The sequence below is a fragment of the Egretta garzetta genome, unplaced genomic scaffold (assembly GCF_000687185.1).
Source record: "Egretta garzetta isolate BGI_Z169 unplaced genomic scaffold, ASM68718v1 scaffold79, whole genome shotgun sequence".
Classification (NCBI taxonomy): domain Eukaryota; kingdom Metazoa; phylum Chordata; class Aves; order Pelecaniformes; family Ardeidae; genus Egretta; species Egretta garzetta.
In genome coordinates this window covers 5,594,022-5,608,477 of record NW_009260791.1, presented here as the reverse complement: position 1 = coordinate 5,608,477, position 14,456 = coordinate 5,594,022, and the positions used below count along the sequence as shown (strand labels likewise).

The 14,456-nt window shown below is 37.6% G+C and overlaps 1 protein-coding gene across 1 annotated transcript in view; it reads right to left on the bottom strand.

Annotated features, from left to right (window-relative positions):
* RALGAPA1 (Ral GTPase activating protein catalytic subunit alpha 1) overlaps positions 1-8,712 on the bottom strand; it is a 124,300-nt gene extending 115,588 nt beyond the window's left edge. Inside the window, exons 1-5 of the mRNA XM_035902040.1 lie at positions 8,691-8,712; positions 3,237-3,401; positions 2,649-2,698; positions 1,511-1,568; positions 808-851 (exon numbers count right to left, since the gene is read on the bottom strand). Coding sequence (XP_035757933.1) covers positions 808-851; positions 1,511-1,568; positions 2,649-2,698; positions 3,237-3,401; positions 8,691-8,712 — 339 coding nt within the window. The remainder of the gene's footprint in view (positions 1-807; positions 852-1,510; positions 1,569-2,648; positions 2,699-3,236; positions 3,402-8,690) is intronic.
* Positions 8,713-14,456: the final 5,744 nt, after the last annotated feature.

Genomic DNA, 14,456 nt, shown 5'->3' with positions numbered 1-14,456 from the left:
ACTGTCACCTTCATTGCTGTTTGCCTCACAGAATCTCTTTCACAGGTTTTTTTCTGAAAGAAGAGGAAGAAAACCAACATGCTTCTAGTCACTTGCTTGACTACAGCACTGCAAGATGACATGAATTTTTCAGAAAATGCAAAGACCATAATAAAATTTCTAAATGTGTTTGTGAGTTATAACAACAGTGAGCTTTTTGCAGCAGAAGGACCCATTTTACCCTCTTCCATTCCTTGTTCGAGAATGGTGACGGAGTCTGACAGCAGTCCCCTCCTGGCTCTCACACTGAAGAATTTCAGCACCAGCCAAGTGTGCAGGTGGTTTACAGAGGAGTGGCATGGTTGTTTGCTGCAGTACCAAACCTATACGTTACACTTGGGTGGCTTTTGTCCCATGGTTAACTGTTATTACACTACCCACGAATAGGTCTCTTTGGAGTAGATAATCTTCCACTTCCAAGACAGCCTGAGCCCCAAAACCACAGGCTGAGCCCCAAAACCAGTTTCTTTGCCTCTAACAATGAATGGTTAAGGCTCACTTCTGCTTTAATGCAAAATCCTTCAAACGATTTGGATACATTCTTAACTTGGCTACTCTACAGAAACTCATTACTACTGTGAGTAGTTCTACTGAGGTAAAGCTGACAATTTGAAGTCATTCTTTCATGACACACAAGTCATGATCTGGTTTTTACATTCCTGTGCTTTTACCATAAAAAAAACCAAAACAAAAAACCAATCACCCTTATGGTCTTATTTCTATTTTTTAGTGTTTTAGACAAAAGCAGTATGCAACTTTTTCCAATACCTTTAATGAATTTCCAGTGTGAAGAAGCTTCTTTAAAATCAACCCTAAAAAGAAGAAAGAAAAAAAAATATATATTTTTTTTGTTTGTATGTTCTTCCTTTATTAAGATGTCAGAGTTCTCGGTCAGACTTGACAGCAACTTTTAAACAAGTCCTTGGCAATCTCTGATTTAATCTTGGTGAACTTGATATCCTCAGGCAACTCTCTCAATGCCAGAAGGAAAAAAAAAAAAGATCACCTTTCATAGCTTCCTCATAAACCACAACATCTTTCCCCAGGGACTTTTTGGAACGTGTACGTTAAATGATTCTTAAGTCATTAATGTGCATAATATCAGCATTCCCCACTTACAAATACAGACCTCACTCCAATTTTGAAATTTTTTACTAAGAGAAAAAATTAGGAAAAAAAAAATATTGCAAAGCAACTTTCCACCTCCCCTTGCTCTTTCTCAGCCACTGTTCTATTTCCAGATTCCCAGATCTAATTCTATCTAGAAGAGCACTCATTACATTGGGGGTGGGGGGTGTGTTTGTTTGTTTTCTTTTACTTTTTTTTTCCTTTAGCTTGCAAGAGTTTCAAGACCATAATACCTGTTATGCCACTTCAAGATTAAGGAAATGAGTAGCACAAACTACTAATACCTACCAATAAAAAATAAGATTTAAAAAAAAAAAAAAAAAAAGAAAGAAAATCAACTTACCGATACTATGAAATTGCCATCTCTGATGAATCCTTTCTGGAAGGAGTTGCAAAATTTTCTACAAAAAACAGAACCCAAGGATCTATGTTGCAGATATCACTCTCAGAAGACCAAAAAGCGCTTAACACAAAGGCCACAGACTAGAAGCTGAAGGGTTAACTTAGAAAATTTCCACATTGCTTTCCTTGGAAGCATTACTGTCCTTTCAAGATAATCCTATTCCCAAAGCTAAGGAGTCCAAAGGCTCTGACAGACTGTCTGGCACATCCTGCATGGCTGACTTCAGATGTTACTGCAGTTTATCTGGCTCCACTGCCTCTGTGCTGGATATTGCGGCTTATAGCATAGGGAGTGGGATGGGATGAGCATCTGTCTCAGCTGCTCTGGTTCACAACAGGTTGTATTAGGTTATTCCACCTTTATAGTGGCTTAAGCTAGGATGCTCAGCTGTCAACTTGCCTCTGTGGCGCAAGCAAACATTTGCTTCAGCCTTCTCAACAGAGGGGTAATGAGCTACAGCAAAACGATGAAGAAAAGACCTGAGGCAATAGTGTCTGACCGCTCTCCAGGTAGACTGGAGGATGGTCATCTTCAGATGGTCAGAGACAGAGCACAGTTAGTGACAGAGGCAGTTAAAAAACCTATTATGTAGCACTTCAACATTTATGCTAGAGGCATTAACGACTTGTAAATAACCTGATTTCCTAAATGAATTCCTGGCTGTGGCCCTTCAGCAGCCTGTACAACTGTTTCCAAAGCACAGGTCACCTAATATCCCTTTATGTAGGAACTAGTGAACAAATGAACTAGCTCCATTCACATTCACTCTCCTTGTAACAGCTAACCCTACAGTTTTAAGCACCAATGTACCTTACTAAAAAAAAAAACCACAAACCCCCCCCCCCCTCAACCATGTGATAAGCATTCAACAGCTTTCAATTTTACATATTTTTAAAAACCACAATCTTTGTTCTATTATTAGAAGCCTCCATGAAAATGGAAAGACAAAAACTTGACACTCTAAACTATTTCTAAGCTATAGTCTCTGCTCAGAAATGTTCCTATTTCATTAAATTAGTTTCTAATTCATCTTAATTCAAAGCAAAACTTGAATATCCCTGTATGAGTTTTATCTTACCTCAAAAATAAAAAGAATAGAATCTAATTCTTCTCTCTGAGACTTGTGACCTAGATGCATTTAAAAATAAATAGAAGATACACTTTCATTATCAAAACAAAATGTAAAGAACACCGACAAAGATCCTCAGATGTGTAAAACAAAAGCATGCATTTCTACAACCATAATTTTGCATTCCTTCTGCAAATTAAAAAAAAAGTGTATTTCATCATTATGGTTTATAACCGTTAGAGTTTGTATAACTTTCCATTATGGCATCAACAGCTGGTAGAGATTAAGTTACACAATATCTTGTTAAAGAAAACTTAGAATAATTCTGCAGAACACAAGAAGTGTAACACCTTAAGAATCCTCACCTTGCAAAAAGGCAAACCCAGTCATCAGAGAATAAACTCTCCTTGCTCACCTCCACTGCCTGCACCTCTACTTGCTCTGCATTTATTTGCAAAGGTAGTGCTTACACATATTTCTGCACAGCTGATGTTGCCATTTGTGAACATGGACACACAGCTTTATTTATAACGCCCTGCTTTATTTTATAACAAAAACACAAGCACCAAGACAAAGTGTTCTATTAAAAATACTTACCTTTTTGTTTAAGACCTACTTCAATAGTCACAAAGTTTTCAAAGAACACATAATATATATGTGAGAAATGTAGGTCAAAAAACTGTTTGAGATCAATTGATTCTGCATTCTCTGAAAAACAGAACAAAACATTGATTTTATTTCTTTCAAATATTGAGTCAATCACTGCATACCATTATCCAGTAATAAGAACTGAAGATATTTAAAAGAAAAATTATTGTTGGTAAAGTTCTTGAAGTTTTCATTCTTTTAAACTGCGGCTAATGAAATTCAATACAGCATGCCATAAGTGCCTAGTGTATTTTAAAACAGTAAGCAGTGTCTTCTTGCACACTCACCATTTGCGTGACAGTAATGCCTGCAAACCCTGGTCACAAACCAGAATTCCACCAGGACTGTACAGATGAATGTTGTTTCAATTGTTAACTTAATAGAAATAAAGCTAACACTGCCCAAAATCTACAACAGAAAGACCATCACTGTCCCCAGCTGTAAATACTAGACACAATGAAGTGTACTTCAGAAACTAGAAGAAGGATGGTAAGTGAGGACCACCTCTGCTCTGTAGAGAAACAGGTTGGGAGGAAAAAACCAGCAGCACTGGATTCCCATTGCTGACTCCTTAGTCACTCCAAGCTCCAACAGGCACCTTCCTTTCCAGTCTGGCCCAGACTCCTGTACTCCTTTTAATGTGTGGGTTCAGGAGATCAGAAGCTGAGACCCTCAGGGATATCCCACCCTGAGGTGGAAACATCACTGTGAATGTAGAGGGATGTGCTTTCTCGTGTACCCCAGGAAGATTTCCAGACTCTCTTCTTACACACCCCCTAGATGGTTTTGTCCAAATCCTCAGTTAACAAAATACTTGATGATTTATTTAGATTAATTTTAAATTGATCGTTTTAAGAAATTCTTTCAAGCCTTAGTACACACTGAACCAAGAGACACCACCCATCCTGTTATTTAACTACATAAAACTAGATAAACTAGGTGGACAGAACGATAGCATGGAAGCACAGAGTGATAGGGAGGCAGTATTTTAAAAGGCAAAACTCTCCCCTTTCAGAATATTGATATGGAACAAAAAAACCCAAAACATGAAGAAAGGTGAGGCAAATGAAGCCTTTAAACCCTTCACCAGCTCTATACACTAAGGCATCATCTTCCATTGTAGATATATTTTATAAATGACTTCTAATTCTTTATTGGATCATATTCTTTTAACCCTTTTTAGAATGACATCAATCTTTATCATCTCGCATTACTGGCTATACAACTGGTAGAGTACAAAGCACAGAAACAATCAATTGAAAGGATGGCCAAAAGCATGGCATATTTTCAATTCTATTTCATTATGTAGCTCTAGAGGACTGCCTATTAAATTTTATCACAAATCTTGCTATAAAAGTTTCCAATGTGTTCAATTTTTGCAGCATCACAGCATTTTGCCAATGTCTTGCATAATCAGTGTAGTGAAGCCAGACTGCTCTTGGAGAAGACAGTGCTGTATCAACAGCTAAGATCAACTCTGAAAGCAAGGCAGCTTAGCTAGCAATAAACTTAACGGAGCAGAGTGGTAAGCACGTGCCTGACCATTTACAAGATTACCAAACCTCCAGTTTTGCAGAAACTGCTACACCACTTACAGATCAGCAGCTGAACTGCTAGAGCTTAGAGTCTGAAATGTTAAAGACAACAGAAACAATTCCACTTTAAACAAGCTGGACCACAATTTTTAGGAGGTCAGGGCAAGTACACAAGAAATGGAGCTACGACTAGAACACAGGCACAACCGCTATATCCACTTCCACTCATGGGGCAGAACCCTAAGCGGGTTCTAGACTACAGACAAGAAAATATAGCCAGTGGCAAATCGAAAGGTTTTAAGACAGGAGGATTAAAAGGGGAAAAAGAAAGCAGTAATTGAGACTTTCAGGAGAAAGGAGGGTGGCAGAAGATAAGCCATTTATTTGGTTTAAGCCCATACGTTTAAACTGCTGCATGGGAATTACAGACAGAGAGCAGTGGAATGGTTCACTTGATACGAAGGAGCGGAAAACACTAGTGCCAAATACTGAAGAGATCGGAAGCAGTTAAACAGGGTCTCTGCCAGTCCACACGCAGGAATGCTGCAATTTTGCATGCACATTAAATGTTTTATTTCCTGAAATAGGCCCACTTTCTTTCCCCAGACATGGGTCAACTCTGAAGCAGAGAAGTAAAAAACCCAAACCAAACTTATTCTTCAAAAACTCAATCTTAACACAACAGTTCGTAAGTTCTGGAGACGCTATTCCTAGATTCTTCGGGAGGCAAACTAACGGCTTGCCCACATAACCAGCTGAACAGTGATTCTCATTTTACCACATAACTACTGTGTGACACTTGCATACATAAAACTGGCACGATGGTAAGGCGTTCTGCCTTTCCAGAATTCTGTTTGGGGGTAATTTCAGAGGATGGTATTTATTTATTTAGTATTTATTTAGGGACAATGCAGTGCCAATCACTTCAGAAAAGACTCAGGGGAGCTTTGGTAGACCTGTATTATTATCATTAATACCCAATTAACACTAAAAGCATACCTTCAGAATACAGTTATAGTTCGAAAAAGTAAGACAAAAGTAAAAAATTCCTTGACTTTGCAACTTCTCTAGCAAATGCATTTCACCCTGACTTCTCCTAAGAGCACGCTTGAAAGCATAATCAAAAGCAAGTTTTTGGAATTCAAACCAAACAGTTAACAACAACTGAATTCTTGCAATAAATTCTCTTGCTTCAGATGGAAGAAAATAAAAATATAATATTTTATTTAGCAGGAATTTTGTCCTGACATCACCTGAAAACAATACTTTTTAAAAACCCACAAATTATTTCTGTTAATGCTGAAAACCAGCTTTCCTTCTAAGGGAGGGAAAACACACTTGTGCATCTGATAGTTTTGCCACCTAGAGCAAAAAGAGCACCTGCTCATCATCAAAAGACACCTATAGTGATTCAGTAAGCTGCTGGTCCAGAAATTTGGAACCTTGCATCAGCCAAGAAGTTTGGAACTCATCATGCATACCCTGACCAAGAATTATGGCAAGAAGGAGGAGGGGGAAAAAAAGCAGATACAGCATGGAGATAATAGCGTAGAGCTTAGAAGAGTTTTATTTGGAAATTATCTAGTCTGGCCATCTGCACACATCATTCCATTTCACAACTACCTCTACACAGAACGCAATCCACGTGAGTAATATGCGCATGGAGAAACTATTGCTCTCCTTGATTACTTTAACATTAAAACTTTCAGCTATATGCTGCTGTTATAGCTTTCTTCATTAATTAAGGATCTGATTTTTTTTCCTAATGAAAATATCTCTAAAACATTCAGTTAGCCTTTATCCTTGTGATCAACTAAAAATATAGCTTTTCAATTTTCTCATCTTAAACCATTTTCTCTGACTCTAGGTCATTGCCTCTTCTCTGTGCTCTTCCAAAGTATCATGAATGCTGCATACAGAGGTAAAAATCATTTCCCCTACAAGAAGCATATGTATGTCCTTTTCACACAGCCTTGAACTGGGAATTTGCAGGAAGTTGCTTGTCTGCTCTGGCTACTTAATCTTTTCTGCCTTTTTAAGAAGAGAGACATAGCATTGTTTTCACATGAAGTGGGATTACACAGAAACTGACTTTCCTCCCTGATGTACAGTTCATATATTTATTTATTTATAAACAAAAGAACTTTGTATTCTCCTACCACAAATTCATGTAACTAACACAAACTAACATATACCTTGTGTTCTTGGAACTTATGCCCAGATGGGGAAGAGGGAAGGACTCAGAAATAGATCTGGCACCATATGAAATAGTTAGAAATGTTTCTCAGAACGGGACAGGGGAAAATGGGACATTACTGCATTCGAACAATGTAAAACCTGAAGTTTCTACTGTACAAAGCATAGTTCCAGTACACTAAAATCCAGATTTCCAGCATAATTTATGGAAGCTGTTTATTAAGAAAATGCAGTTCTCCTCATGCTTCACAAGAGCAAGAATCACGGATTGCTGATTTTTCCTTAGTAATGTTCTGTAACTTAAAAATTGGTACAAATCTGATCTCTGCATTAACTCTGTGGGTTCAGTGGTACTTTTTGCCTTAGTTTTGTTGGGGTTTTTTTTGGTTTTGTTTTTGTTTTTTTAAGGAGAAAGTTACATTTAAGCACAAAGAGACACTGTACAGCTTCTCTGTCCTTTTCTTCCTCCCATAAAACTTTTCTAAAAGTAGCTTTAGTTTTTTCTAGGTTCAGGATTAAGAAGGTAAGTTACCTTTTTTTCATTTCATTTTTAGAAGTTGTATTCAGCTTACCAATTTCTGTTCTATTTTGATGCATGAAACAGAGAACCGAACTAAAAACAACAATCAAAACAAAAACCCCTCCACCCCTCCTACCACCTTCTGTGCTTAGATGTGACTGTACTTTTAGGAACTTACTTTCCTATACATTCAAGTGGCCAACTCTTTTCTTGGGAACTTATTTTCATGTATTTTCAAATGGCCAACTCTTTTGAAGGTTAATTGTTCAAAACTTTCTGAAAGGTTACATTCTTTTCAAGTATCTCAGTAAGATATTCAAAACTTAAGTGACCACAGTGATCAATTTAGGAAAGGAAGATTCTAGGCCGAAATTTTCTGGTGGAAAATTTGTTCTACCACAGAACTCTGCCTGAGAGTAAACCCATTTTCTCCAATGCTTTTATAATGGTTCAATTATCAGCACATCCCTTTTTAACCAGGAACAATTTGCATCCACAAAAGTATTTCAGTAAAAATGTAACCCTTTAATATTACACATTAGAAGGAGGATACTATTTGAATAGCATATCGTACTTAGAAATACAACACAGGAGTATCACTTCAGAGCACTTAAAAAATTACTTTTGTCAGATGTGAAACATGAACTAGAAGAAGCAACAGAGATTTTTACTGTGTATTTAAACTGCTAAGGGATCACCTGAGCCAGATTCTGCAGAGCTTACAAGTGTACACATACAACAAGAGAGTGGGCTTTCATTCATATTATACACAATTCACCTTCCCTGGTTATTTTGTCTTCTACATATTACCCTATAAATGATTATAAACTAATCCACAACATCAATATTTACAAATATTTACAGGTAAACAACCAAAACACTGAACTTAAAACTAAAACAAAAACCCTCACACAGATGCCAGATATATAATCACTTTCCCGAAGAGAACATTTAACATGCACCAGTTCACAAAAAGCACTGCATAAATTTACCATGGCATTTAACAGAATAGTCTACATCACTGCAGATCAAGTTGTAGTTAGTTTTACATTAGATTTTAAGCATTTCCAAATTTAATTTTATGTTTATACATAGAATTGTTACAGCACATAGTATAACGAAAGCATTACCCTGTCTCATTTCAAGACTTACTGGATAAGTCACTTTCCCTCATCCTCACCCAAAATAAAATAACAGTGACAACTGCAGCAAACAATGACCTGGAAGACAGCCAGATGTCAAGTTCTATTTCGGTAAAGCAGAGGCCCACTATAGGCTGAAATGTTCAGTATCAATGCTCATAACAAACTGGTACCATTAGAAAGCACGAGGTTTCTAAGCATCCTTAATTTCAGTTAACATACAAGCAAAATGGCCAACAGAACATGCTTAATTCCCCAAGCTGCAAAATTTAACTGCTGCCTTACAGCAAAATAGTACAGAGGTTCAGTTACATACGGACAGTCCCTCAAAAAGAAAAGCATGTCATTTAGGTCAAGCGGAAAACCTCCAGAACTAACTGGTGGCTCTGGCATAGTTAACAGACTGTCAAAGAGACCTGATAACAAACCACCTCGTTTCAAATAGTCAGCTACAAATGCAAATCTATTAAACAAGGGCTTCACATTAGCCCTTACTGTTCCAGATCACTGTCAGCTATTTAACAAAAGCAATTTGATTTTTTTTAAAAGGTAATTTTTCCAAAGAAAATATTCTTGAGGTTTTTGGTACTGAAAAAGAAACACACATCAAGAAACCTCTTAATGGACTTCTATTTTGCATCAGACAATCCTGAACTCCTGATCACCGTCGTCTTTTAGATACAAGAAAAAAAAATAAAGTTACAAATGAATAAGGAGGTTAACAGCACCAATGAACATCATCTACACACAAGCTGTTACAAATTCCTACACCAGTGCTCTATAGGAATGAGCAGGAGCAGCTGACAGCTCTCCAGGCTAATTCTTCCAGGTTGCTTGCAGACTCCAGAAGAGTTACACCAGTAAACTTTTAAGAAATACTTCCATAACAACTCACGCATGTTCCAGAACTTAAGCTTTTATTTAAGCAACTTCAAACACTTCCGTAGTAATGTACTTATTTTCATCCCAAACTGTCTCAAGCTAAACCCACGCAAGGCTTTTCCTTCACATCCAAGCGGACAGAGCCACCCCTTTGTCCAGCCTGGGGCTTTGATCCCACTCCAGCCCTTACCCTTGCGAGCCAGCAGCACTGGCCACTCCTGCTCTCTGCAAGTTGAGTGTAATGTCAGCCAAAATCCTAAAGCAAAGCGATTCTTCCCCCTTTTCTCTTGGCCAAAACAGAACAGAATGGGTTGAGGGTTAAATCAAGACCATCAAGTTTTATTTCTTAAACTGCACTCAGCCCACAGCCAAATCCATGAGTTACAGTGATGATGTCCTCTGAAGTTAGAATCACCAGGAAAGGAAAAAAAACAAAAAAACCGAAACCAACAAAAAAAAACCCCACAAAAATCTACAACTCTTGCCAAAAATAATACAGCTTTGCACATCCACAGAAACTTCTGGAACAGTTATCTCCAAAGAAAATTCCAGGCAGCTAGTTTTGCTGAAGCCTCGCACTCGCCTCTCACTTCAATGACCATAAAGCATTTTTCATTTATTATAACTATATAAATGATATTATAATGAGTGATGTTCATGATGTGCAACACCAATGAATGCCATCCAGCTGAAGGATTAGGGCTAACTGCCAGTCAGATAGATTTCTTAAATTAAAATCTCTTTAGACAAATGCAATCTCTGTTTAAATATACTGTTTAATATTAAGCAATGTATCAGAATGGATGTCCAGTGCGGCCTGTTTCATTCTGCCCAGTATAGCTCGACTTTTCCCTTTCAGAGATCACTTACATGAGATGTTGAGCACTAACCAACCAACAAGAATAACAAAACAAAACAATAAAAAACAACCCCACACTTCAAATACTCTGTTCTCTTGGCATTACATTTTACAAGCATTCTCTCTATGGTTCCAGAGATAAAAGCAGTGCATTTTTAAGATATCAGATGCAAATAAATTATTTTATGAGAAACCATATATTCCTTTTTCCTTTACTCTGGATTAACAGATTACAGGCCTGTAACTCCTACTTTACAAAAAAAATGAAGAGGGAGGAGTAAGAAAAAAAGAAAAAACTTCTCTTGAGAATTCAGCTCTAAAAGTAAATCTTAAACTAAGTATATTCATTTGACTTGCACATAGTAAGATTATGCAGAAATCATTACATATTTAGGGGTTTTAGCTTTTTTTTAAAATACATATATTTACAAATTCTGACTGAAACTACAAATTCAACAGGTAGCAGCAACATATTTGATATCATAACTAGAACAAAATAGGAACTCAGTATTGTTAAGACGCTATGAAAGGGTCACGTATCTAGCTGCCTTAATTATTTACAGAGTTCTCGAAGCACTGTTTTAACAAAAGGACAAATCAAGCATGATTTGATGCTTGAAGGATTACTAGGACAAACTTCTATGAACTACCATCTTAGAACCACAGAATTTTAGTTTTATGTTGACTATGTTTAGACTGATGTTGAAGTCTGACTAAAGAGTGCAACACTGATTATAAAGAACAATGCAATAATATTTCCATGTTATTTCCTCTTAACGATCCTAAAAATCACGATTAGCTGCTAATTCACTGGGGACTGCTAAAAATACATATTTTTTTCTGGAAAAATCACAGGCTCCGTTCTGCAGGCAATACCTCATTCCATAAGGTACACGATGTGCCTCCACTTCCACCTGCTAGGAGAAGTCTCAGTGATCACCCCTGCACTAACTGCAGCTGGCAGCCTTGCTTACAGCTGGGCCTCACTTCTGACAAGGCTGAGCCACTGACACACAGGCAGCGAGGGAATCCCACCCAATGTCCCCTGCTCCCGGGTGATCTGCTCTAAGCACCCCAGTAGCTCTCAGTAAACAAAACAGCCTTTCCAGCGTATAGAATAGTTTGATAAAAATAGGTTGATAAAAAGTCACATACTGACCAAGATAGCATTAGGGAACTGTATAAGCCTTCCCAGAACTAAGGAGGAGAAAAAAAAAAAAACAAACAAAAACGTAGAGTGGGGAATGAACATTTCCCTTCCTACAGGAAAAAACTAACACACATCAAAAGAACCAAATCTCTTAAAGCAGATAGTTCCAGCTGTTTCAAGAAAAATACTGCAGCAGTAAAACAATGAAAAGCAGATTAGCTTCACTTACAGACTGGTATGTCCCAGGATATGAGACTTCAATCTCTTTCTGATTTTTCTTAGCGATAATAATATTTATTACTACGTGGAGGTCTCCTAAAGATTTTAACCTCTATTAAAAAACCTTATGCCTATGACGTAGATAAAATGGTCACATATTATATTTACTTTAACAAATAATTTAATCAATTTTGAATTAGTCACCTGAATTTCACTTGATTTTCCTTGATTCCTGAATGACAAAAAAGGCTGAGGCAGAGCAGAGAACCAGCCAGAGACAGGACACTGGAGTGAAGTGGCAAAGAAAGTTATCTACAAGAGGGTTTCAGCAAAAAAACCTCCAACCAACCAAACAAAAAAAACCACCAAATGCACTTCCCCCAGTATGCCTATAACTGATAGCCTAGCACTTAGGAGCTTCCCAAGCCAGAAGTCTTTTACTGTAACTTCAAAATTGGTAGGCCTTAATAGACTTTACTTCCTAGTCCTTTTCATGTATGTTTACATATTTTTCACTATCTGCCCCTACAGCAAGGGGGTGGGTTCCATAGCTTTCAATGTGTTTTCATATTAAAGTTTACTCTCATCTGAGTCATTTCCATCTCTAAATCTTCTAAACACTGACTATAGCAGTAAGACTACTAAAGCTGCACAAATATTTGGTGCAATGGTACACCGTTTTACAAAGACACAACATTTTCTATATTCCTTATGCAGTCAGACTAACTTGCGTTTTTTACTAAATTTAAACTGAGTTGTCACCAGTGACAAGATACTTTTTTGTCAAATGATAGACTCTCTGCTTTCTAAGTTCCCTTGTAAAAGGCATTTAAATATCCACCTAATGTACACTATTTTTAATTTGTTAAAAATAAATTCCACTTTTGTCTTTGTGTCATCCATTCACTTCGCTTCATACTAGCTTCTCTGAAATTGTTCAGTCTCTTCTGGTCTTTACTAACAACCATATTATGCTATCTTAAACTTATTTTTAGATTATGCCTGACATGCACCTTTGCCTTGCAGGATCCAACTGTCAATCTTTTACCATAACAACATTTTTTAGATTTCTCCTCTTTGGTTCATAGACAACCAGCAGTCTAATTCACAGGCATTCTACCTCCTTTCATGACTATTCCATTATTTTAGCTTACTGGAGAACTGCTGCTTTGGATGCTTTGATAAATAGAGGGAAAACAAACTAGTACTTCCTTTCCTCCCCTCAAGTCTTAACAATGAATCCAAGGTCACGCTTCAGTTTATCGTTGCTGAACCAAAGACTAAAAAGTACAGCAAAAAAATTAATTCTGGTCCAATACACCTTGCAGGCCTACTGAAAGGAGTTTAAGAACAAGAGAAAATTCTCTCCTTCTCCTGGATGTGAAACAGCAGAGAATTCTCTTTTGCAATAGCCTTTTAGTCTCCAATATGCAGGGGGCTAAGAGTAATAAACAGGACAAATCATTTTTCATTCATAAAGATGCTGAACTGAGATTTCCTCCCTTTTTCCCCTCAGATAGTCTGTTGGCAATAGCTAGCGTGGGTCCCCTGAGCATATGGAAACATGCCAATTATTACACTGGGGGAGTTGTCGCTGAATTAAAAAAGATAAACAGGAAAATGCAGCACTACATTGCTCAAGCTGCAGGATGGTGCCTGCATGCGAAGCCACCTCAGGCAGCGGTCTCTCTTATGTGGGCACATTTTTTTCAGTCTGGTCCTGCAGACTAGTCAAAGAAACAATTGGAGAATGACAGACATACAACTTATGCTTTGAAAGCCTGTTTAGGGAGCAGAGACATTTAAGGAATAAGGCAAGGAAGTGATCACAGCAGAAGACAGACATCAAATAATCTGCTATATACTTCTCAGGCACTACAGTAGGAACATGTAGAGAAATATTCTATTCCCCCTGCCCCCCCAAAAAGGGCCTTGTTTTTATACCTCACACATCTAAGCATATGCATATAATGACAAAATCTTGTAGATGCATCCAAGACCGACAAGCTGAAGAAAACGCCCCAGCAGATTTAGGCTGTCCTACAGCCAGTAAGCAGAAACCTTAGATTAGATAAGAAAGTCTGCTTGACACAGAACTCACGGCTTGCATCTTACAGAATGCATCAAAGTATTAACAAAGCTGAAGGAAAAAAAGACAAGCAACAGAAGTATAAAATCTAGAACAGATCAGGTCGAAATCACACGTGTAGTTTTGCAGACTAAAGCAAAACTAGAAATATTCAACATACGTTAGCCAGGAAACCTAAATTCACAGGTACTTAGTTTCTTTATAATGCTCTTTCCTCTTAAGTTTCAACTGATGAGGTAGCTAAAAGTAAATACAAATCAACACAAAGCAAGCCACAACTGGCTCAGTACAGCTAGCTAAGGGTGGTAACATTCTGAGTGAGGGAAGAGGATACATTTGACTACTGAAGTTTCCTGAATAGCTCGCTACCCAACTATTCTCCATTTCAAAAGTCTAAATAGTCACTGTGTTGCAGAAAGTAAGTCATGCAGCAACAGATGCAGCCACAGGGGAACACCTGTTCCTCCAAACACCAGTACAAAAGAAAAAAGGGAGCAATAACCGTTTTCCTTTGAAAGGAAAGAATCTGGCTTTGGAGGCCAAAGACAAAGTACTTAAATACACCCAGACTGTGGAC